Source organism: Melospiza georgiana, chromosome 13 (assembly GCF_028018845.1).
Source record: "Melospiza georgiana isolate bMelGeo1 chromosome 13, bMelGeo1.pri, whole genome shotgun sequence".
Lineage (NCBI taxonomy): Eukaryota > Metazoa > Chordata > Aves > Passeriformes > Passerellidae > Melospiza > Melospiza georgiana.
In genome coordinates, this window is record NC_080442.1 from 14,010,195 (window position 1) to 14,033,456 (window position 23,262).

Here is a 23,262-nt window from a genome sequence, read left to right on the forward strand (position 1 = left end):
CAGTCTAATCTCCAGTCCCAACTGTCCAGGCCTGGGACTAGGCCTGGACAGGCCTAGACTCCAATGATATGCATTGCTTTGGAACAGATTTTGAGAGAAAAAAAACCATAAAAGACATGAGGATAAACTGCAAAACAGGTAAAATAATTTTAAGGGATTAAACAGACTTACCAAGAGCAGGTCAAGCCAGCCTAACTTGGTATTTTTCTTTGATAAGAAAACCAACTTCTTCTACACAAGGGAAGTGTGGTAGATCAATTTATCTGTACTTCAGTAAAGCATTTGATATGATGCCACAAGGAAAATTATTAGGCAAGCTGGAGAACATGGAATTAGTGTAAGAATTACAAGGTGGGAAAGGAATAGGTTAAAGACTCAATAACAGGAGTTGTGCTGGAGGAGGAATTATTAGTCAAGAGGGAACTTATGTGTGGAAGTCCTGAATGATCTTTTCAGACTGATCTTATTTCAGATTTTCATTAATGACCTTGGCACAAAAAGTCAGAGTATACTAACAAAATCTGCTGACCGTGTGAAGTCAGGAACTGCTGCCAATAGCAGGGAGTTCAGAATATCTTTCAGGAGTAACAAGATGTTCTTGAGTTCTGAAGGAATAGAAATGTGATGAAATATAATAGTCAGAGTGCAAGGTTAAGCATTTAGGGTTTAATAAGGATTACTGTTATGACCAGGGGCTCATAATTTGGAAATGAGTAGAAGGACACCCTGGATATATGAGCCCATTAAGGGATAAGGACAAGCATAACCAGCAGGGTGACAACCATGAAAAGGACAGATCAGGTCTCAGAAAACCAGTGCAGAAGGGAGCATGGACATTCTCATAGAAGGCTTCACCTGAACAGCTGTGTGCAGAACTCAGAAGGAGCCGTGCAGAAACCTGCCAAGGAAATCATTATGGTACCAGAGACATAACTCATTAGGAGTCTTAAAGATCAGAGTTTAGTCACCTTAACAAAATGATAGCCAAGAGACAACTGGATTGTTCCCCTCAGACACACTGGGTGGCAGAGAAGTAAACACTGAGGAAGGCAGAGAGATACTTAGAGCTGAGGAAAAAATTTGGCCCCAGGACAAATGGATATAAAATGGCCATGAATAAATTTAGCTGGAATTGAAAGGATGGGTTTTAAGCACTGAAAAATGAAGGCATGAAACATCCTCTTGGCAGCAGTGGGACAAACAACCTAATGACTTTGAAAAGGCAGCCTGGATTGCTTATAATGGGACTGCCACCAGTTGCCAGTGAGGAAGGGGTCTGAGAAAAGTGACCCAGGAATGACTGTACCCCTATAGCCTTACATTTTAAACATAGATATAATGGGAATGAAATGAGAAATATGTATTCTAAGTGCAGAGTTAATCAGACAGCCCAGAGAAGAGCAGCTGCATCAGCTTAAGATGGAAGTCCAAAGAGTCCAGTGTCCTGTGGCCAGCAGTGCCAAGGAAAGCATGCAAGGCCACAGCAGACACACAGGGCTAGGACTTGCAGAACAGATTCAAACTCCAGCAGTTTTCAGCCCAGAGATCTCGTAAATGGTGCCTTTGGGAGGGCTTTCAGCTCTCAGCTGATTTTGCTTCCATATATTTGCCTGAGAACTTTTGAACCTGTGTAAACTCTTAGCAGTCATAATTATCCTGGAAAAGGACTTCACACATACATTTGTTTTAAGTTTGGACTTTCAATCAGCATTGTAATTTGCACATTAAGTCAGGTGTTAGCCACCTCCAGAATATTACCTGTCTTTGATGCTGAACAAAACCAAACAAACAAAACACCTTATGCGGAACAATAAATCATAGAAGAGGAATAGAAGCAGAATAGGCTTTCACTGAAAACAGCAGCAAGACCACTGAAGCATCAGTGAGGCTACAGCAAGCCAGGTAATGGTGTTTGTGATAATACCAGCACCTCTTACTACCACATGGAAAACCAACAGCATTTTTGCTGGCATCAGGAGATATAATAAGATGAGTAAGCCTGGGACAGGAAAGCTGAGAAAGGAGTTAATAAATTGTGTACAAGAGCAAGGACAGGGCAGGAGGGAGATGAGAACAGGAGGAAAAGTTTGAGAGCACAAGAAAGATGACTTGATGAGCCATATGCCAGACCAGAGAAATTGATAGCGTGCCCAGAGCAAATCTCTGTATTTGTCTCAAGAAGGGATGGAGGGGAGATGAGGAGAGGAAAAAGGGATTAAATCATTTTAAAAACTTGCCAAATCTGTCCAGATGCCTTCCTCTGATTGTCTGATTTCTGTGGTAATACATTAGCAAAATCTTAGCTGTTTCATCATGTCCACAGTATCCCAAAGGAGACTCATTTATATATTAACCAAAAAAGAGGCATAAATAAAGTTGCACTGTCTTATAAAGCATAATAATAAATGCTGCTCCATAATCAGAAAACATTAAAAACTCCCTGTAGTAGCAGTCGAGACAGCCACTCTGCAGAATGGAAAACTTTGAAGTGTTTCCAAGTCAGCAGCTTGGATATCTGGGCAAGAGTACAACTAGCAGACAGATAGACAAATGCAACTTCCAGATCCTTTGCTTAGGAACCAGGAGCAACAACAAAGAAAAACTCCATGTCCCAAGCCAAGGCACAATTGGATTAGCCAGTAAAACCAGGCTGTTAAAGAGCTGGACAAAGGAGCCCTGTGCCTAGGTCACCCTCTCAGATCTGAGCTGCCAGGATATTTTTTGCTGGAAATCACTGCAGGCAGAGGAGCCTGAAAACCAAGATCCCTTCTGTTTTCTTCTGCACTCTAATCTTAGCTCACAGCACAACGCAACATTGTGGACAATCCTGGGCCTGTTTCTGTCTCTTGAAGCAAACAGAAGGACTCCTGAAAATACAAAACCCTCTCCAGAATAGATACAGGGTTGACTGCATGGAAGGATTTAAATACTCACACATTGATGGGGCACAACCACCCAGGACTAGCCTGGAACTATGGACAGGGGACAGCAGAGAAGCCAAAGACTGGACAAAGAAATTAACCAAAAGGGCTCTGCAGATCAGCTTAACCATCCTTTCTTCTGTGAAATTGTGCTTTCTACATGCTAAAACACAGAACACCCTCTTCAAATTATTGACTGAAAGCTAATGACTTGGTGCTTTATTATTAACTTCTCCAACCTGATGCCTAATACCTTACAGCAATCACAACTGGATGACAAACACATAAAGCACTATTTTTATAGAAATGAAAGAAAAAGTTCTGCCCTGGCTGAACCCATGTTGGTCAGCTCCTGTCCTTCACCCTGCTATTTTCATATACTCACTTATTGCTGTCATGATTCTCTATACCACAAGCAGTATGGGGAAGGAACCCTGCAGAATGTATTTGTACAGCACCCACTCTGAGTCAGGACTCAGAGCTCAAAACCTCTAAGCTTCTACAGCCCCTCTCACCAGGCAGAATTAAGTGTCCTGAAGTGTACACACAACCTGGGTGCATTTTCCCTCAAACCCCTGGGACTTGTACTCAACTACTGGAATTTATCCAGTCACAGAACCACTGACTGTAAAGATGATTGCACATTTGACAACTGAGACATTCAGGAACAACACACAGGCACCACAGCAATAAGTGCTTTATAAATCCCACCAGAAGGAAGATCTCATCTGAAGTAGGTGCCTTGAAAGTCATTTCCCCATGGCCCAGAACACAGATCTGAAATATTCAGGCACTTGCACAGTGATTTGTTTTAAAGCAGTTTCACAAGTCTTGGGAATATGGGTGGGGAAAAGCTGCTTATGCTGCTGATATTTTCATAGCAGTGCTAGTCTGGGATTTATGCAAAAGCACCCATCATCTTGTGCTCTTTAATTCCAGCTTGTTAGCAAGGCACTAAAACTTACACTGAAGGCAAAGTTTGCTTACAGTCTGCAATGTCCCACACCCTGCCAACAGGTGGAGTTGGGAGATCCAGCTGTTGTGTACAGATGTGCTTTCAGTGTAATGCTGAAAGATGAGAGCAAAAAAACCCACACAATCATTTTCTAATGGATACATCCATTCCAGTAGCCAGCATGTCCCAGGTTCAGCTCAAAGCCTTCACTGCAGCACCTTCCAAACATCTCTGCCTGCTCTGTCAGGTTAAAATCAGAGAAAAGGCACAGCCTTCCTGCCTGTTTCATCTCTGCCTCCCAGAAAGAAGAGTGACTCCAGGCTTATCCTCCAGGCATCCTTACAAGGATCCTACTTTTTCTTGTGTACAAGTACAGAACTGGAGACAGCTGTATCCTAGAAAGTCAAGCTAGTCCTTACAGCTCTAAATTAAATTAGCTTCAAAGTAGTAACAAAGAAGAACAAGGTACATGAAATGCACTTAAAAGCTTGCTAAAAGAATGCCCAGGCATTCCTCCCAGTGCAGTGCAGGGCTGGCACTGCCTCTCCAGGCAGAAGCCATACCTCAGAAGATGGTGTCAGCTCCCTCCCCAGGGTCAGATGTCACCAACATGGCTGAGGCTGTGACAGCTTGTCATTCACATCAAGATAAAGAGGCTGGAAGGTTCACAATCAGACAGAATTCTTAACAAATTCATCACCCAGGCTGACAGTGTGAGAACCCAGCTCTCCCACCCCAGGGACACAAGGAAGGGGACTGGGAAAGGGGGTCAATATACCCTTGATTGATTAAGAGGAGTGATGAGGACATTCATCGAGGCCACATCTGCTAACAAGCACCAGCAGAGCCCTTTAGAACATCTCATACACAGTTAAAGTGTGTCAGGGAATGTGGTTAAATCCCCCTGCTTCCTCCAAGGCAGCTGTCTCCACTCCCCATCCAGTCACTACTCAGTTCAAAAGAGCCTGGTGTTCTCTTGGCTCACTCCTGGGCTGTCATTTCATTTGTATCTCATCCATTCCCAGCAGCTTTCTGCTCTGGAAACCACAGGGATTGACATGAAGACTCTGCTGACAGGAGAGTGTGTGCTCCACACACAGGGGAAGACACCCAGCCTCATTTTTTTTTTTTTTTTTTTTTTTTTTTTTTTTTTTTTTTTTTTTTTTTTTTACTTCTGGATCATTCAGCCTTAAACTGTTCTGAGTGCTGTGTACACCCAGAGTCAGGGCAGGGAGAGGGACACAACCTCTGCACCCTGCTTGGGGCATGGTGAAGTCAAATGACACTTCTTGGTGACATACCCAGGAACCCTTGGCTCAAATCTCAGCAGGACAACTGGAACTTCTTTCTTTAAGAGAAATCGAACAGCAGGTGCTTTGTCTCTGATGGTGAATGATTGAGGGAGAGTTTGGGGATACCCAGGGGTTTATGATGCCCAAAAATAAGGCTGCACACACACCATATTGCTGGCAAACCACTGCAAGATTTTCATTTTATGAATACTCTCAATTACTGGCAGTGAAATATCCAAGGGCAGCTTGTGCTGCTGACAGCCCAGGTAGAGAAGTATCTAACATGTCACTGCTTGTGCCCAGAGCTATTTGAGGGCATAAAAGGGAGGCTGGCTTCAATGCAATCAAGGCTAAGAGCCATAGCTCTTCCTGCCTGCTGGTTAGTACAAACCATCTCTAAGGCAGCAGTAATCTCAGGGTACAACATCTTTAAAAAGCACTTTGTAGTGAAAGGTTCCCTTGAGCTGTGTTTTAAAGAGTCACCTTTCCTGCATGGAGCTGGGCTGCTGCAATGCATGGGAAACCTGAGTTCTCATTTCAACTTTTCCCATGGTTTTCAGAGTTTTGAGGTCTGTTTTGTCTGAGGGTTTTGGTTAGTTGGTCTTTTTAACCAAAGAAACAAACACCTTTCAGAGAAGCCAATTAAAAAAAAAAAAAATGTGTACAACATAAGAGGCTTGAAAAGGACATGAATTATGAAGCTGAAGGACTGAGAAAGCATCATCTTCCTTGATCTCTTCCAAGAAAGGAGGCTGACTTGTACAGAAGCCTTCTGTTTACGCAAAAGTCAGATGTTTAGGAATAAAAGAAGGAATGACTTATTTTGAACACAAGATAAAAAACTCTGTTCTTTTTAATCTGATGGTGGTGTTTCAATGTTACAAAGCCCTAGAAATAGATCCATCAGTTTGACTTTTATATTGCACTTCACCCCTCTGGCCCTATTCAGATGAAGCACATCCATAAGGTCCAGCCAAAGGAAACTCAAAGCTTAAAATCTCTAGGGAAGGGGGCTGGATTGCAAAGGGTTTTTTGAATGTGCCAAAGCTGGAAGCTGTTTCATGCAGCAGGTGCAAGTGCAAAAAGAAACCTATGAAATTAATCTCCTTGCATGCAATGCATTTATCAATCCCCATGAGCTTCCCAAGGAGGTATCACTTCCCCTGTTGTGCACACAGGTCAGGCTGTTTCTATCCATTACCAAACACCAAAGGATGGTGGAGAGAGCTAGACCTGCCTGAAAAGCTCATATGCAAGTGGAATATCAACAAAAATATGCAGAAAAAAATGTGCAGAATAGGTCACCAAATCTTTCCTGTTATCCAGCTATTCCCACTTTTCAACCTCTCTGATGATTGTGGTCCCTAAGGACATCCCCCCAGCACAAATTCAGTTTGAACTGGGGACTTTACAGTTTGTTGGTCCTAATTGATGCTGCCAAAAAGGAACATGCTTGGAAATACTAGGGTGTTCATTTGTATGCCACACGTGTACACAATACTGAGCTTAATTGGCATTATTAAATCAGCCTCAAATTGGGAACAATGCATAAACATGCTCGAGAATCACAAAGTAACATTCTCCTACAGATTCACAATAGGAATCTTGACCTGAATTTAAAAGGCATTTCTATGGCTAAACATGCAGGTAGCACTCGGCAGGGTTTTTCAAAGCTCCTTTGTATACTAAGGTCAGAACTACCTTTCAACTGTACAAGTTAATCCATTAACCTGCTGAGAGGCTTTCTTTAAAGGTTGCATTCCCTTTCATCATCACACATTTAAATATCTCTGAAAATCTGGACATTCATTCAAAAAATTAGATCTCACCTAGGTACCTTCAGTCAGTGCCAATAGCCAGCTTTAAAAAATTTTTCAAATATATCTTTGCGCTATGAAAAATGCTCACACCAGCCTCAGTTCTCCAGCACCATGGAGCACATGAGGCTGGTGCTAAGGCAACATCTGGCTGCTGAGGTTAGACCCAGCCTAACCCTAACCCTGATCTAGCCACTCACAGGCTAATTAATTTTTTTTCACTTGCACATGTCTACCTCCTTATTAAGCAATAACCTCGTCACCTCATAATGCCTGTTCTTCACAACATGTAGCTAGAATGTTTAAAAGGAAGATAAAGGCAGTAAATGTCAAAATGCAGAATGTTCTCGGTCAAATTATCTTGATATTTGCTGTTTGAAAGCTTCAGTGTCCCACTGGCATAACTGCAGGGGCTTTTTGAAGCAGTAGTTTGTAGAAGCCTAAATAATGAAAGGTAAGGGTTGGGTTTGGTTTTATTTCCCCTTCCTCTCCATTGGAAATGTTCCATTTTATATTATTCAGCCAAACTCTGGGATCTGAAAACAGACCCCATATCAAAGCCAAGGCTGGTAGAACTTAAGGTGTAAATATAATAATGAAGCAACAGGGATAAAGAATTAAAATTAATAGGAAAAATCCTGAGCATTATTGGGATGGTTCTTCCACATGTCTGTTTTCTCTACATAGTAAAATTTGGAAGGTGATTAAAACTGGGATGAACACAAAATTTAAAGTGCAATTTTAAATAATGAAAAACAAGGAGGAAATTAAGCTTTTGACTAGACAGTGACAGCTGTTGGGCCATTGCAGCATATGCCCTCTGGTCCACACAAAGCCTGAACTGTATCCCTCCAACACAGGATAGAAACACATGGGTTTGGTGTGCTGAAGTTATAGGATGATGCTCTCTTTCCTATTCTGCAATAATCTGTCCTTTGCTGTCTCAGAGCCACGACCTTTCCAAGGTTTGCACTTCAGGGGGAGTTTCTATTCCCATCCCCAGAGCTGCAGCCATCCGTGCTGGCAATCAGCAGCCCTGTCTTCCTCAAGTCTTCAGGTTCTCCCCTCCACATTCAAGCCCTGCCTCCAAACACCCCCCACAGCAGCTCAGCCCTGGGTTTATTTACAGATTTTACTGGCATTGCTGCAATTCCAAGTGTTGCCCTGCAGATAAAGAGATTGAGAAGAGCTGTGCCAGCGTTAGCGAGCCAGAGCCCTGTGCTGAATCTGTGCCACTGCTGTTACAGAACTTTCTCTCCCTAAAAACTCATTTCACCTTCATTGGCAAACACTCTATTCTCTCTGTTTCATCCTCTGTTATAATTGTTTAGTAACCATTCAAAAGAGCCTGAAAGACTGAAGATTTTGGAGCTCTTTTTCACCCACTGGAAATGAGTCTCCTGTGTTGCCTCCATCTCTGAATCCAGTTGCCCTGCTGCTGCTACAGCTGGTGAGGCTCCAGCAGGGCTATCAGGACAGGGAACCCTGTAGCAGAAAGGCTGTTGCTAAGGCTTTGACAGTGTGTCATAGAACTCTGCTCAGGGCAGGCCTAATCACTGCTGTGCTTTAAAACCACTGATAATTCTAGAGACTGGCTCACACTCCACCTGCCAGCATTGCCAGCACTGCTGGAGCTGGGGAAAAGCCTCAGCAACCACAAGAAATTCTTGGGGCTGATTTCCTTGTAGGGACAGCATTGTGCAAATTGATTCTGTAGAAGTTCTGCATTGAGACTTATTTTCACTGTTTCTTCCGAATTTCCCTTGTCTATCTTTGGACTGAAAGCTTTTGTGGGGAGGATTTCACAGCTGCTTTCTACCCTCTTCATAAGGGCAAGAGGCTTCTGGGTGGGAGGAGAAATGGCAATAAATCAAGGGAAAGGCAAAGAAGAGGAGATTGCTGGGCTCTCACATGTGCTGACACACAAGTGAGTGCCCTCAGCTTTATCTGCTCCCTCTCTGGCCTCTGTCAGGGATTCACGTCATTACCCAGCCCAGTGATTCCCGAGGGGAATTCTTTCTTTGTCTCCTTGACACAGGAAAACCAATGTAGGCAAACAGGCAGAGTGGGCACCCCTTCATCATCTCTACATGCACATTCAGATAGGCTTTGTTTGGAAATGCCTTCCCTCCAGGGCTGCCTGGCTGAGGTTTTCTGAAGGCTTGGCACGTCACAGCCACCCCAAACATGATTACAAGGTCACATAAGCACATTGCTCAACCCTCTCCTCTCTGTACCAGCTCCACATTCACTCCATCCACAGTCCACTTCAGCCACATCCCACCTGAACATAAAACCTTTCACTAATTCACTACTGTTCTTCTCTCCCCTTTCTCATTTCCCCTATCTATAATCTCACTGAATGCCTCAGACAGAGCTGAGAGTACTCTCACTAGCCTTAGTAAGGCATGGGAAAGGTTTAAAAGGGTTTAAGCATATGAAAAGTCTGATTTGCCCACACCAACACAGTGTTTCAGTTTAACACCTCAGACATGAGAGATCCTTTGTCTCCTAATATTAGACTTTTTGCCTTCTTTACTCTTATAGCCCCACCACCGCTGGTGAAAGACCTCCCTGCACACTCCACATCTCACAGATAACCCACCAACTTCCAGAAGTCATCCCAACCCTTCATTTCTTCCTAAATTGTGAAATCTTTTATAATCCTTCTAGCTGTTCTAATTAAAAAAAAAAAATTAATTAATAATTCCACTCTGATTTTGACATGCTACTTACAAAATGCTTGGCATTTTCACACTAGTCTGGACCTAACTTCCTGTGGGGGGACTATCATATTTAGCTGCAAGACAGCATTACTAATATTAACAATTCATCTAACTTTGGGGAACACTCAGAGGTGCAACTGATGTATAAAATCAAGTCACACCTCCTATTTGGATGGGAGTAGCAGTAGATTCCATGGGATGTATTCCATGGGATGGTTACGTGGGATTTACACCTCAGAGAGGTCCTAGGAGGCATAGGGATTGCATTCAGGCAGCCAGGTGTTAGTTTTAATCCAGTTAGAACAAAGACCAACAGCAAGACAGACACACCAACATGAGCAATACTTCCAGACAGGATAACTTGTCCTAAGAAGCTTAGGCAGCCCACACTGGAGGCCCTGAGCATTTGTTAGGAGAAGGAGGAAGATTAAAGCTCAGGGAATGTCCTGCCCAACAAACCCAGAGCTGCCTGCAGTATGGCCATACCCAAAGCCATCCCATGAGCCCAGCCATGAACTGCATTGCCACGGCCACTGGCTGTGAAAAGCCAGCTTGAGAACAGCAGGGACTTGCCCTCACAGCATCTTTCCAAATATAGAACTCTGTCTCACCAAAGGGGAGAAATAATGGGCAGACAAAGAAAATGCCTTCAGCTGAAGGCATTGTTTCTCTTTCAAATTCTGCCCTGAAATAGATGTACAACGTAAGCTAGACCTAAAAGAGAAAGGCAAGCATCTCTTTCAAAATAACAGTCTCACCAACTTGCTCCATTTATAAATCAGTTCCTCCCTTCCCACGACATAAGTTCAGACATAAATTTCTTTCCATATAATGCTCATTCACCAATTTTTAATGCCGCGGAGGTGGGGGCATCTGTGGTGAAACGTGCCATTCCAAAGGCTACCAAGAGATGGCACCAGGATTTCTGAGTGCCCCGTGTTCACCCGGACCTCTGGAACAACCTTGGGAGATGCTGCTCCTCTCCGCCTCATCAATTCCTCATCTATTTTCAAATCTCAGCAGAAAACATCTCTTTTCCCCTTGTCTCTACCTTTTAATTTTTCAATTTCTCTCATCTACTGCTATTAACAGCACAATGCCAGTAAAGTGTAATTCTGAAATGCAACTCTATTTGTTCTGCAAAGCAGCACTGACATACCACCAGTCTGAAATGAGATTTTGTAACTGATTATTGATATTAGAACAGGTCATTCTTTGAGAGAAACCACACAGACCGTAAAAATAATGAAAGAGAAGGAACTGCATGAAACTGGGACACCTCTGGCTCCAAGATCATTACCTCTATTACAATAGCTCATTGCAATAAATTTGCACAGTAGGGTTTGTTTACTTATCTTAGTGATGCAACCATCCCTGCTTCATGTTATCTGAGATTATATAAAGTGTATCTACAAATTGACTAAAAAGAAAATTTTTCAAGACAACACTCTTTCCTTTGTTGCTGGCATAGCCTCATTCAGAACAGTATTTTCTAGTTTTATTTAACAGGACTTCTAGAATAAATCCCATGTAGATCAAGGCCAGATGGGAAGCAAGTAATTTAGCTGTGATATAGCTCAACAGAAATGGTTTTTCCCTTCCTATGAATATTCTACACGAATGAAGTGAACCAAATAGTCTCTGTTTATTCTCAAAATGCTAAGCATTGATTAATTCTGACCACATTCCAATAGAATCATGTGTTACTTTCCAATTAAATATCCAGACTGCTCAACATGATTAATGACAAAACACAGACTAACAAGATGAATTAAGAATGATTTGCTTTTGATCTTCTATCAGGAACCATTGCCAAATAAACAAAGGCATAAACCTGTACATAGAGCATTCCTCAAAAAGAACCCATCACAACAGCTTCTCTATCAGGTTGAAGAAGAACCTGAGAACCTGAACTAATCACCAAGTTTGTGAAACTCAAGTGCCTTGAGTTTCTGCTCTTTCTCAAAATACAGTCTTCAGTGGCCAGATATAGCACATATTCTGTTCAAGAAGAGAGCAGCTGGAAGTTTAGACCAACCCAGGAGATGGAATTGCAGTAAATGTTTATGGTGGTCCTACCAGCAAGACAATATCCAGGATTAAGGATAGGGAAAAAGAAATTAAACTGCCTGCATTGGGGTCTAGGGCACATTTGCAGTTGTATCTCTTCCATATGCCTGTCCATCATTGTGAGCACAAGAGGCAAGTCCAGTACTGGGGATGACCTGAATACATCTCCTCTTTTTGTCTAAACAGCAGAGTAATGCATATATATATATATAACCCTATCAGCAAAGCCTAATTTGAAGTTATGTAATGTACAGCCTCATATCTTCAGCATTTCCAGGGTCTTCATATTCTCCTTGGTCAATCTGACATAATATCTGATTAAATATATTAAATATAGCTTTAAGCTTTACACGTGCTCTTTGATCACCTCGGCATTTCTCTTTTCACTTGCATGAGCTCTGCTTCCTATAGCCAGTAAAAATCTCCTCAGCTCCCACTACGAGAGAAATATGTGATACAGGAATCACTTCACGGCCATGGCAACAGTGCCATCAATATTGCTGCATGTTTCAAGCTCATCCCTCCCCATCTCAAATCACCCCTGAGCACTTATCAGCAAAGAAAAGACACCTGTGGTATTCTCACTCCTCCTGGGTTTTGAGCCCTGACACCAGACGGCTCTGACTCCACTTGACAAATCTCTTTCAACAACTCCTACCTGACCCAGCTTTATGCCACTTCCATTATGCCACTTCCAGGTTGCCCACTGCAGACTCATCTTCCACTGCACAGAGAGAAATAAACATTTGCAAGACCCCAAGTTTCTAGAGGCAAATATTTGCCACAGGTGAAGAGAACTTGCTTCTTTTTCCCTTCAATATGTGAGGAATCCAGATATCCACCTCAGGTGAAATAGAGTTACATGGGAGGATTTCCTCCCTTTAATGAAAAGGGAGATTATCAGCAAGCATTTGAGGCTCTGGAACTATCCAATAAGCACCAAACATGAGAAGAATTGTGATCAAATGTCAGAAGTGGGTAATGCTGGACATGAGCAAAGGCAGATAATTTCTGCATATCACATTTTCTAGTGAATTAATTTGGCACCATTCCCAGACCCTTTTTATTCACTTTCCACTTTTAATTAAGTAGTCAAACTTTACTGGAATAGCCCAATGTAGAAAGCCAAGTACTCTGAATACCCAGAGAAAGAGTTTTTATTTCTGATGAATACTCACTCTTGTTGTAATCTTTCATACGAGGTTTATGCGAACACTTAGCATGAGCCAGCTCTGCACAGTATGATAAATAGATGTACTCATAGAGGTTTGAAAAACAAAGACATTTTAACAGACTATCCAAATTGCTTCAATAAAACTGTGCACCAGCCTTTTAACAGCAGAAAAGGAAAACATAATGGAGGGAACGACCAATGCACCAGTCACCCCACCATTTGCCATTTTCTAAATGACACAGGTCTTCCTCTTCTGAAAGGAGAATGAACTCTGAGGGTTTTGGTTTCAGCCTCTTTGATACTCTATTTTCAACGTGAGGAGTCTTAGAAGAGCCTGCACAACATGAAGCCACAGATAACTCATGGCCTCCAAAGCACTGGTGAGGATACCTGACAACCTGGACAGATTCATGCAGAAGGGAGCAGCTCCTGGCTGGCCAGAGAGCAAACATCTCCCACTGTCACATCCCACAAGACATCCAAACAGAGAACAATACGGGAAAACAAGCAACAGTGTTGAAAGGGACACTGGAAAGTAGGAGCAGGGTGGAAGCTGTGGAACATAAAGGGAATAATAAGGATGGAAGGTGAAAAGAGCAGTGATCATTGCACTGTGTGAGGCATCAGAGATGCTACATTACAGAAGGTGTTGATGGAGTGAAGATTTGAGCATCCCACACAGACTCCTATCAGATATCCCAGCTACTGACACAAACAGAGCTGAGAAAAGCAGAACATCATCTGGCTTTATTTTAAACAGTCCCTGTAAAAGGTATCAGAAAGCCTTCTCTGCAGCACAGCATCATGAGAGATGGGAAAGACAGCCTTAAGGCTTGGATTTCACAGTGGTTAACTCAAGAGACCTCAACAAAACAGAGTTCCATGTTTTTACATGTACCTTTTACCTCAGTTATGGATAGTTCTGGAGAGATCCACAGCCATGGCACCAGCAAGCTGAAGACCTCAAATGCCTAACTAAAGCCAATAAAGCCCATGAGTCACAGTCTCAGGGGAATCAGAGCTACTTGGCACGTACCCAGAGAAGGTCAATTGGAGCATGGGGAGACTATTTCTAAATACCCCAGAGCTTTGCCACTGGGTAAAATAAATAGAACTATGGATCTTGTTTCCACATCTTAGCGGGCTAAATAAATAGCTCTCACTATAGGGCACTCTCCAGGGCAGATTCTTAAAGTGACCTTGGCCCTGCTGCTGCCCAGGGCAGGGGAAGGCGGGTGCACCCACCAGAGCAGTGGTGCATTTTCAGTGCTGCATTCCTGGCAGCTGATCAGAGAGCCAGGCTAATCTCAGCTCCCACAGTTGCCGGCTGTTCCTTCACAGCAAAAAGGCAAGCCATGGTGGCACATAGTTATGAGGTGGAGAGAAGGTATCAAGAGCAAATACAAAGCGAGGGGCAAAGGATTGCTGAGACAACATTGGAGTTTTCCTCTGTCAGTAGGCTGGAGGTTGGTGCTCTCTACAACTTACAGGCAAAAAGAAACAGATGCTTTTGTGACCAAGAGCCACACCAAAATACCACAGTCCCAATTTCAGCATAGCCACAGCCACTTTGGGAAGAGCTGGACCAGGGTCAGACAGATGGGAGCACATGCTGAGCTAGACAAAGAACATTTTATCCTTTCTCCCAGCTCAGAAAACTCATCCATGAGCTCCTCACATCACAGAGCTTTAGCTAGAGCAAGTCAAATCATGGAAGGACATTTTGTCCACATGTACCTACCTCCATTTTCTGATGAGCTGCAAAGATGTTTTCAGATGGGCTTTCAGACTGCAGCTATTCCAGGCATTTGCTAATGCTGGGAGAGAAGATCTGTAACCCACTCTACAGTCTGTTCTTCTGGCCTCAAGACCTAAATTCTTGCCAAAAATATCTCCTAAAGCCACTTTCCACAATGAAAGCAGCACTTCCAAGTGAACTGCAAACAAACAGAGCCTCAACTGACTAATGAGAAACTAGTGCCTTTTAATGGGTTGCAATTGTGTTTTAACACAGAACAGGCTTGTGTGGTTCTTCTGATGTGAAACAGGCTGTCTCCACTGTGCCACTGAGCTTCTCAGCTGCCCCTAGTTATGAAACAAAAGGCTCAGCTCTGAGCCCTGGGCAGGCCAGCTGAGTGGCCACCAGGCTTCAGCTGATTCATGGTTCTTGTTCATTACACCAAGAGCAGGTGGGAGCCAAATCATCTTTTCATGTGAAAAGATTGTATGCACTGTTTGCACACTCATGAAAAATATGTTTTAAGAAGAGCACTAATATTTTAGGAAATAAAAATAAAATTAGGAAACTGAGCTAGCAGTGAGAAAGCTCAGGTAGACAAAAATTAATGCACAAGACACCTTTTTCCAAATGAAAAATAAATTAAAGATTTTCAGTAATAGTAAAAAAGGCTTATTAGCTGTAAAATGGGATTTACTGACGGCAATTTTGAATTTGCTTCTCTGGTGTTTGTGTTCCAAATGGAAAAAAAATGTCCACAGAAGAATTCAAAAGAATCCTTGTACACCAGAACAAAAGGAAGTTAAAGCTAAATATTTCATATTGACAATGTGGAATCATTTAAATCAAAAGCAGCATGTTTATCTGATTGTTTCCCTTAAAAGTGAGTGTTTTAGAGCACTTTACAGACTACATTTACAGCAACACTCCCTGCATCTCCAAAAGTATCTCAGCAAGAAGCCAGGCTAGAAAGGTGTGACAGATACCAAGGTTTCCACTTCCTCTATGGGAAACAGTCAATGGAAAATAAAGCACTTCTGCACAAAATTCATTTTAAAAGCCTTTAGTCAGCCAGTCCCATTGCTCAACAAAAAACTGATACAGGCCCAAATCCCATCACAAACAGATCCTGGCCTATCACATAAACTGTCTAATCACAGCCAACACTTCCACAGGAAGGAAAACAGGGAACTGAGTGGAATTTGTTTAGTTAAGCATGGACTTGGACCCATCAATCACTTTTGGTTGCCTCAGAAGCCAAGCCCAGTGTCTAACTCATTCTGGACACCCCTGTCATACACAGAACATGTCCACAGGCTGCCTAAATCTTAAAGCTATTACATGAGGCCTGTTGGGAATGTTGAAGGATGCTCAGATATCCTAGGGGTAATATCTTAGTGGTAATAGTCTTTGGATTGGGTAGTATCCAAACATCTGTGTAAGAAACATCCTGGTATCCCCATGTAGAGGAATCTCAGGTACTTTGTCTAAGAGAGACCTGAAGCTGTGAAGCAGTTCCAGGTACTTGGCACTGTGCTAGAAATCCAAAAGCACAGGCAAAAGTGAGTTGGCTCCCACCAACAAGGCAGCTGCAGGAAGTTGTGCATCAGCTGGGCCCCCTCAGTATCTTATTTAGAAAAGCCAACTGTCCAAAAAGTTGTGTATCTCCAGACATGTAGGCAGAGGAACGAGAAGAAAGGTGCACTTAGCAAACAACAGTGCTGTGTGTTGATGTGCAGCTTCAGCACTGGTGGCTGGTGGAAATTAATTCAAATTCCTTCCCAGTTATTGTGTAAGTCACGATATTGAGAGAACTGGTATCAGTCTTTGATGGTATCAGCAGGATGGACATTATTTAACACATTCAGGGTGACTGGCCCCCATTTCAATCACAGCTAAGCAAACTGTTGTGCTGTGTCTGTCCATCCTTCCCACCTCGTGCTCTACCTGAAGCTGCCACAGACCTCACCCATGTCAGGTCCATGCAGAAGCCAGAACTGGCTGAATGCTGCCCTGTCCTTGCAGACACGTGCCTGAGCAAGTAGGGACTGTGCCCCACAAGCCATTGCATGTCCCAGCAGAACTGGCAGGTTCTGCGTGGCTTAGGCAAATGGGATCGTGTGGGCACAGCTCACAGCAGCAAATTCTTCCTCCTGCTTTTAAAGAGCAAGCCAGAGATATGTGTTTTGCTCTCAAAGTTTGCCTTGAAAGGCATCTGAGGAAGTGGTCAGGACAGACAGCTTGGGGACTAACATTCAGCACTGAGATGAAGATACAAAATGGACTTGATGTCTTCATAAAAGAACTACTTGAAATATGTGGGATGGCTTGAAAGCAGATACAAATTAATACTAGTAGGAACTGTCATACTTCAAAAATATCATGATGACCAGGTCATGACCCTCTGCAAATGGAGGATGAGGCAGCACTGCCTCCATTGCACTCCATCTCCCCCCAGGCTGATGGTGGCAGGCAGTTCTGGCTGAGTGGGAGGCAGGAGAGGCTTGTCTGCTGCCAGCACATGCTTCTCCAAAGCCAGTTGTGTCTGGGAAATGAAGGAGGGTACCTTGCAATCAAACTGCCATCGCTGTCTAGGGCACACTACAAATAAAGGGCCACCAGCATGAATCATATGATGAATCACAGCATTAACGTGTCCTTCAGGGAACTATTTCTGCCTCTTAAAAAACCCTGCAGGTTTAAAGTGAGTGGAAACTGCATACACTTCTGATTTCTTTGCCTCTTCAACTGGAACCAGAATTTTATTTCTTGCTGGCCTGGAAAGATGAGTTCCCTTGGGGCTACTGCCTACCTGACCGTCCTGACGTGTCTCTTGCTGTAGGGAGTGATGACTTTGAAAAGCAGCTCCATGGCTCCATTGATGCCCAGCATAGTTCCTGTGGTAACTATGGCAATAAAAGGAAAAAAGCAGTCAGCTCTGAAGGAGGCAGCTGGCAAACACTGCTTAGAAGAGATGTGGGGAAGAGTAGCTGCCCCTGGGGCTATGAGATCTCTGGGCTCCCATCTGGACTCTACAGGTCCCCTTACAAACACTGGAAGTGAAGCACAAAGCTGTCTGTGGACACAACCTGAGCTAAAATCAGGTGCAAAACCAGTCCAGCAATTCTTTCTCAACTTCCCCAAAGCCCCTTCTCCTGTAGACATTGTCTTCTCCAGAAAACAGATTATAACTAAAAAAGGGTCTTCTCCCAGAAAAAAGTGACAGAGCTCAAATTCATCCCACATTTCCTACATGCAACTCAGTGAGGACAGTTCATTTCATAGGGGCTTAAAGGGCAGGGTTTGCTTTCTGTGCTGTTATTCAGCAGAGTGGAAGTGGGTTTGGGAGGCTTCTGAATGCAGTTTAATTTCATCTAGGCCAATTTTCCCTTTAATCCTTTTTAACAGGCTAGTAACTTTTTTAGATAGGTTTTTTCCTTCAGTTTCAATACCTAATGCATAGCCTAGGTGTTTAGCCAGACCTCCCCACTATGAGACAGGATATCTCTGTGTAATGAAGGAAGAAATCCAGCCCTGCAATATTAAATGGATGTGACCAAGGTGAAAGGATCAGTAATCAACAGCAGCCAGAAGGAGCCCTGGCTGCCTGCCCACCGCTGGGTTTTGGCTGTTTTGTAGATATCTCCCAGTGGTCATCAGAGAGCTGCCAGAGGGCTCATCATCCCCTGCTGTCCTATGGTGTCCCTGCCAAGCTGTCCTGTGATGGAAAGCCTCCCAGGCCTGCCAGCTACACTCACACTGGCTGGCGATTCATTAGAGCCAGGGTGGTGGACAAGGCTGCTCAAACTCATCTGCTCCAGAGCAGCCACAAACATCTGGTGGCAGTGGAGTGAGCAGCCCATAGCGGGGCATGAGGTGAGGCAAGGATTCATCTTCACTGTTTTCATACCTAAGCACTCTCAAGAGTTTTGTATGGTTCTGGCTTCCCTTAAGTTCCACTCCATAATTTTTAAGGCTGGGATCATGTAATCCTCTGGTTTAATATCACACCCATACAGATTTTCACCTAACCTCCCCTGAGGCTTCCCAGCTGGGCCACAGAAGCCACAAATTCAAATTTGTTAATGGAGAGTGCTGGAGATACTGGAGAGTAACAGAGATGCTCCAGCAAAGGTGCAGAGCTGGGGTTCTGGGCCCTGACACTAACAGAAAGGAGGGCAGGCTGCAGTGGGCATCCTAAAACCTCTGCAGAAACAGCAGCTGAGCTGAGTGCAGGTGCACTGAAGCAGGGAGCAGGGAAGGAGGCAAATCATAATTTTGAGTGAGAGGCGGCACAGGGTCACTGCACAGCTGTGAAACCCAAATAAAGGCACATTTCATCTTCTGGCTTTGGCTGCATTTTCAGCCACACTCAGAGACTTTCAAACACTGCTTATCACGGGGAGAGGGGTTGAGTGTTGAGGCTTGGCTGCTTGCCTGAGGAAGCCCAAAGCATGAAGCCAGCTCCTGTCCAGGCAGAGGGGACCTGCAGGGCTGGCTGCCAGGAGAGCTAAATCTCAGGATGCAGACTGCAGACAGGATGGCCATCAAGAATTATCTGCTGGGTGAGGGACATAGGGAAGGAGAGGAAAGGGTTAGAGTGAGCAAAGGGAAATTTGTGCTGACGAGCTCAGTGCTTTATAGCCTGTATGAATCTGTAATGATCCCGAGAGAGAATATTGGAAATCCCCCTGCTTGAATCATTTAACATGAGGGCATTGTCAAGCAAGAAAAGCTGGGAGAGGGAACGTCTGAGGGGATACTACCCAGAAGATGAGGATCTAATATCTGCTTCCTGGGGGACCTTGAATAAGTAACAGATTTCTCTCACCCTCGTGGAGCTGCTCTAAGGACCAATACAATCAACAATAGTGAGACATTTGGCTGTTATGGTAATGGCAACTGTATAGAGACTTCAGGTACAAGTCTCAGAGCAAAAGAATTGACTGCCTATATTCAAGAATAGGAGATCTTTGCCATGAATATTTTTCACTACAGCACTTTTATTTCCATAGCTCACAGATGAAATGCACTGTAAAGGCTGCATAGGCCCCTTGAGGAACACCTTTTTCTAAGGTTGTTCTGGCTTTTGTGTTTTCATATATATTAATGGTGCATGCAGGCACTAACCCTACCAGGAATAATGTTTCTTTGCATTGAAATGAGTAGCAAAGAACCCTGGTGGCTGTCACACAGAAGAAAAGAGGAAAATCCTGGCACTCACCATTAGAAGCACAAACCCTCAGGACCCAGAGGCAGTGGGTGAGGTGCAGGTGGTGGCTCAGGTGTCTTCTTGTCAAGCTCAGTATTATATCAGTGGCTTCTGCCTTCTGCACTTTAAGCCCAAACTTCCTATCTGTGAAAAGAAAATGAGAATTAAATCACTGCAAAGGCCAGGTCATTGCAGCTGTACTGCTAAACATGTGTTTATTAAGCCTTCTAACTCAAAATCTAATAAGAAAGGCATTCAAATGTATCAATGAGTTAAATCAATAATAATCTCACTGAAAATGGAAAAACATGGGTTTCACTTTGAGGCACCATATATGAAACATAGAATAGTCTGGATTGAAAAAGATCTTTAAAGGCCACCTAGAGAAGGTTGCTCAGAGCCCTGTCCAACCTGACCCTGAATGTTTCCAGGGATGGAACATCCACCACCTCTCTGGGCAACCCATGCCAGTGCCTCACCATCCTTATCATGAAACATTTCTTCCTTACCTCTTACCTAAACCTATCCTCTTTCACTTTAAAACCATCACTCCTTGTCCTACCAACAGGCCCTACTACAATATCTGCCTCCTCGAGCTGCTGGAAGGCTACAATGAGATGATCCTGATATTTGACTCCCCTCCAGAAGCCCCCCAGCACCCTCAGTACCTCCTTTCTGACCCCCTGCAGAAGCCCCCCAGCAGTACCTCGTTGGCCCACCCTGGCCAGCAGGCGCAGCAGGGGCAGGAGGGTGCCATGGTCGGGTGGTTCTGTCTGGGCAGCTGTGGCCAGGGCCTGCAGCAGAGCCTCACTGCCCCCTTTGCTGACCACGTAGTGAATCCTCCGTCCAGTGCCTGGGGAAGAGAGCAGAGACAACTCAGAGCATTCCTTCCCTGAGCCACAGCTTGTTGTCTCATTTATCAAGAGTTCTAGTACCATTATAGTGCAAGGATTCCATATCACCAGAGTTTCATACCTCCTTGATGTTTCTCGTAGGCAGCTCCTCTAAGTACTGACTCTTCCTGGTCCTTGCAATAGTCATCTAACTCCAGTTCCCACCAATCCACTCTTTTATAACACCGTTCTTATTTGGTACAGGTGTGGCCTATTAACATCAGGCCTGCTCCTAATCTTTGATAATTGGTTCAGCTGCAACTCTTTAGGGGATAAGATTACATTCTGTACCACCTTCATTTGCCCATACTACATCCCCCCACAACAGCTGTCACAAGGCCTCCGTCTGCAAGGAGCACGTGGAGCTTCTGTGGCCTTCAGGCAATATTTGAGTGCCATGAGCGTTTGGAGAACTGGCCGTGAATCCCTGGTGTCCCCAGCCTGGGGACATGGATGGAGCTGTGTGCTCTGCAGTTCCATGGATGGAGCTACATGGTACACCTCTGTGCTCTGCTACCTATTGTGGATGCCGTGGGACAGAGAGAGAAGAACAGCAAGCGGCCTGTGAGAAATTTTAGGGAGTTGTAAGGATGTTATAACTCATTGAGTACAAACAATTTGCAGGTGGTGTTTTTTTACTTCATTTTTCTGTTCCTCTCAAGGACAGTGTGTGAGGAAGATGTTTTTGTTAGTTAGCCAATAGAATAGAATCTATTGTACCATTCTTTAAAACTGCGTGGTTCTTTTGAATAAAGCCTTCTTTCCCTTTTCTACAATCCTGCCTCAGTCTCAGCACAAGAGCGACAAGCTGTTACCACAACAGTCCTTGTCTTCCCAAACCCACGTGCTGCAGAAGTTTTTCAGTGTGCACTGAAATGTGGCAGGGAGGAATGAGCCTAGACACCGACAGGTTTCAAAGCAGCAAAAGGCTCAGTGATCTTTTCTTAGGTACTGGAAATTAAACAAGGAAAGAACTAAAGCTGCACTGGGCTTCTGCCAAATTAAAAGGAATCCTAGGGAAGCCTTGGGGACAGCTTTCAAATAAATGTGGGTCTCCAAAGGAACCACGCTCTAACCCTGGGAGCCTTACTGTGTTAACAAACATTGATCCAGCTCTGTGGCTGGGGGATGCTGCTCCTTCAGTTCCTCGGAGAGAGCAGGATCCCCTGTTCCCCATGGAGGCCATCCTTGCACCCAGCTGAGGAACAGGGCTCCAAAAGAGAGGCCCAGGTGGACAGGTGATGTCTCTGGTGGGGCTTCCAGGAGGATCCAGCACTCACCAATGCAGCCCCCACAGCCTGGCAGCTTAGCTGGGTTGGGAATTGTTTAGTAGGTTATATTTTTGTGGTGGAGCAGAAAGAAAAAGGAACTTGACTGGTTTTTTTAGTTCTTTTGGCAATAATTTTTTCTTGCAGCTTTGAGCACATAAAGTGACATCCATTCCCTGCAGCCCCAAGGCAGAAGTGCCTTTTGGAGAGAGGCTGAGCCCTCTGCTTTAGAGGGTCCCTGGGCTCTAAAAAGTCAGGTTCCTTTCCCTGTCTCACAGTCCTCTCTCCAATGGCACTGGTGAACATTTCCAGGGGTTGACTGCCAGGGATTATGAAATACTTTGCAATCCATTATCATCTTCGAAACTAAAAAGAAAAAATTGAAACTTATCTCTGAGTCTCTTTTTCTTTTCTTTAACACATTGAATAAGTTCAGTTTTCCAAACACTGGAGTAAGGACTGCTGATCTATACATACAATTTACATTTTTTTCACCTTGCAAACACCTGATCAAGTTTAAATGTAAGTATGAATCCCCTGATTTACTTTTGGACCCCCTTTCTGTCCTAGCCCACAGCCCCAAATCTTTGCTTCCTTACCCAAAGACAGCAAGTCAGTAAGGACACTGAGAATGTTCAGGATGACATCCTTGTCACAGGAGCTCTGGAATGGAAACACACCAAATTTACAGATCAGTTCAGAGCAGGACACTTTGTGCTGCACAGGGCTGCAGTGCATCATGCAGTGCAGGGGCACTGAGATCCTGGTTTGGATACTGAGCACTTCTGTCTCATCTGGACAGTGAATATGTGGAAACATATTGATGACACATTTTAAAAGCCTTTAACATATCATACTACACAGTATTAATACACAGTAGAATTTCTGTAGAACTGACGTCTAAATTCTAAACTAAAGCTCTCTTTTTTGATTTGATTTGGCTACCTCAAAGTTGAGGAAATTCTGTATCACACAGAAATGCTAAATGTGAGGTGCTTTTCCATGACAGCATCTCTGATTACTGGTGTTGAAGAACAATATATTTAAATTATATTAATCCCATCTACAAGAAAATCCCCCTGTCTTTGCAGCCACAACAACGTGGAAGCCTTGAATTTGAGAAGAAAAATTCCTAAGGTTATTTTTAAACTAATATAATTTAATTTTAAGACCAAATTACCACCACACTTTGACAT

At 43.8% G+C, this 23,262-nt stretch overlaps 1 protein-coding gene across 1 annotated transcript in view; it reads right to left on the reverse strand.

Annotated features, from left to right (window-relative positions):
* The window catches only part of AGBL1 (AGBL carboxypeptidase 1), a 246,550-nt gene extending 223,746 nt beyond the window's left edge, over positions 1-22,804 (reverse strand). Inside the window, exons 1-4 of the mRNA XM_058033641.1 lie at positions 22,666-22,804; positions 20,612-20,758; positions 19,918-20,049; positions 17,506-17,599 (exon numbers count right to left, since the gene is read on the reverse strand). Coding sequence (XP_057889624.1) covers positions 17,506-17,599; positions 19,918-20,049; positions 20,612-20,758; positions 22,666-22,804 — 512 coding nt within the window. The remainder of the gene's footprint in view (positions 1-17,505; positions 17,600-19,917; positions 20,050-20,611; positions 20,759-22,665) is intronic.
* Positions 22,805-23,262: the final 458 nt, after the last annotated feature.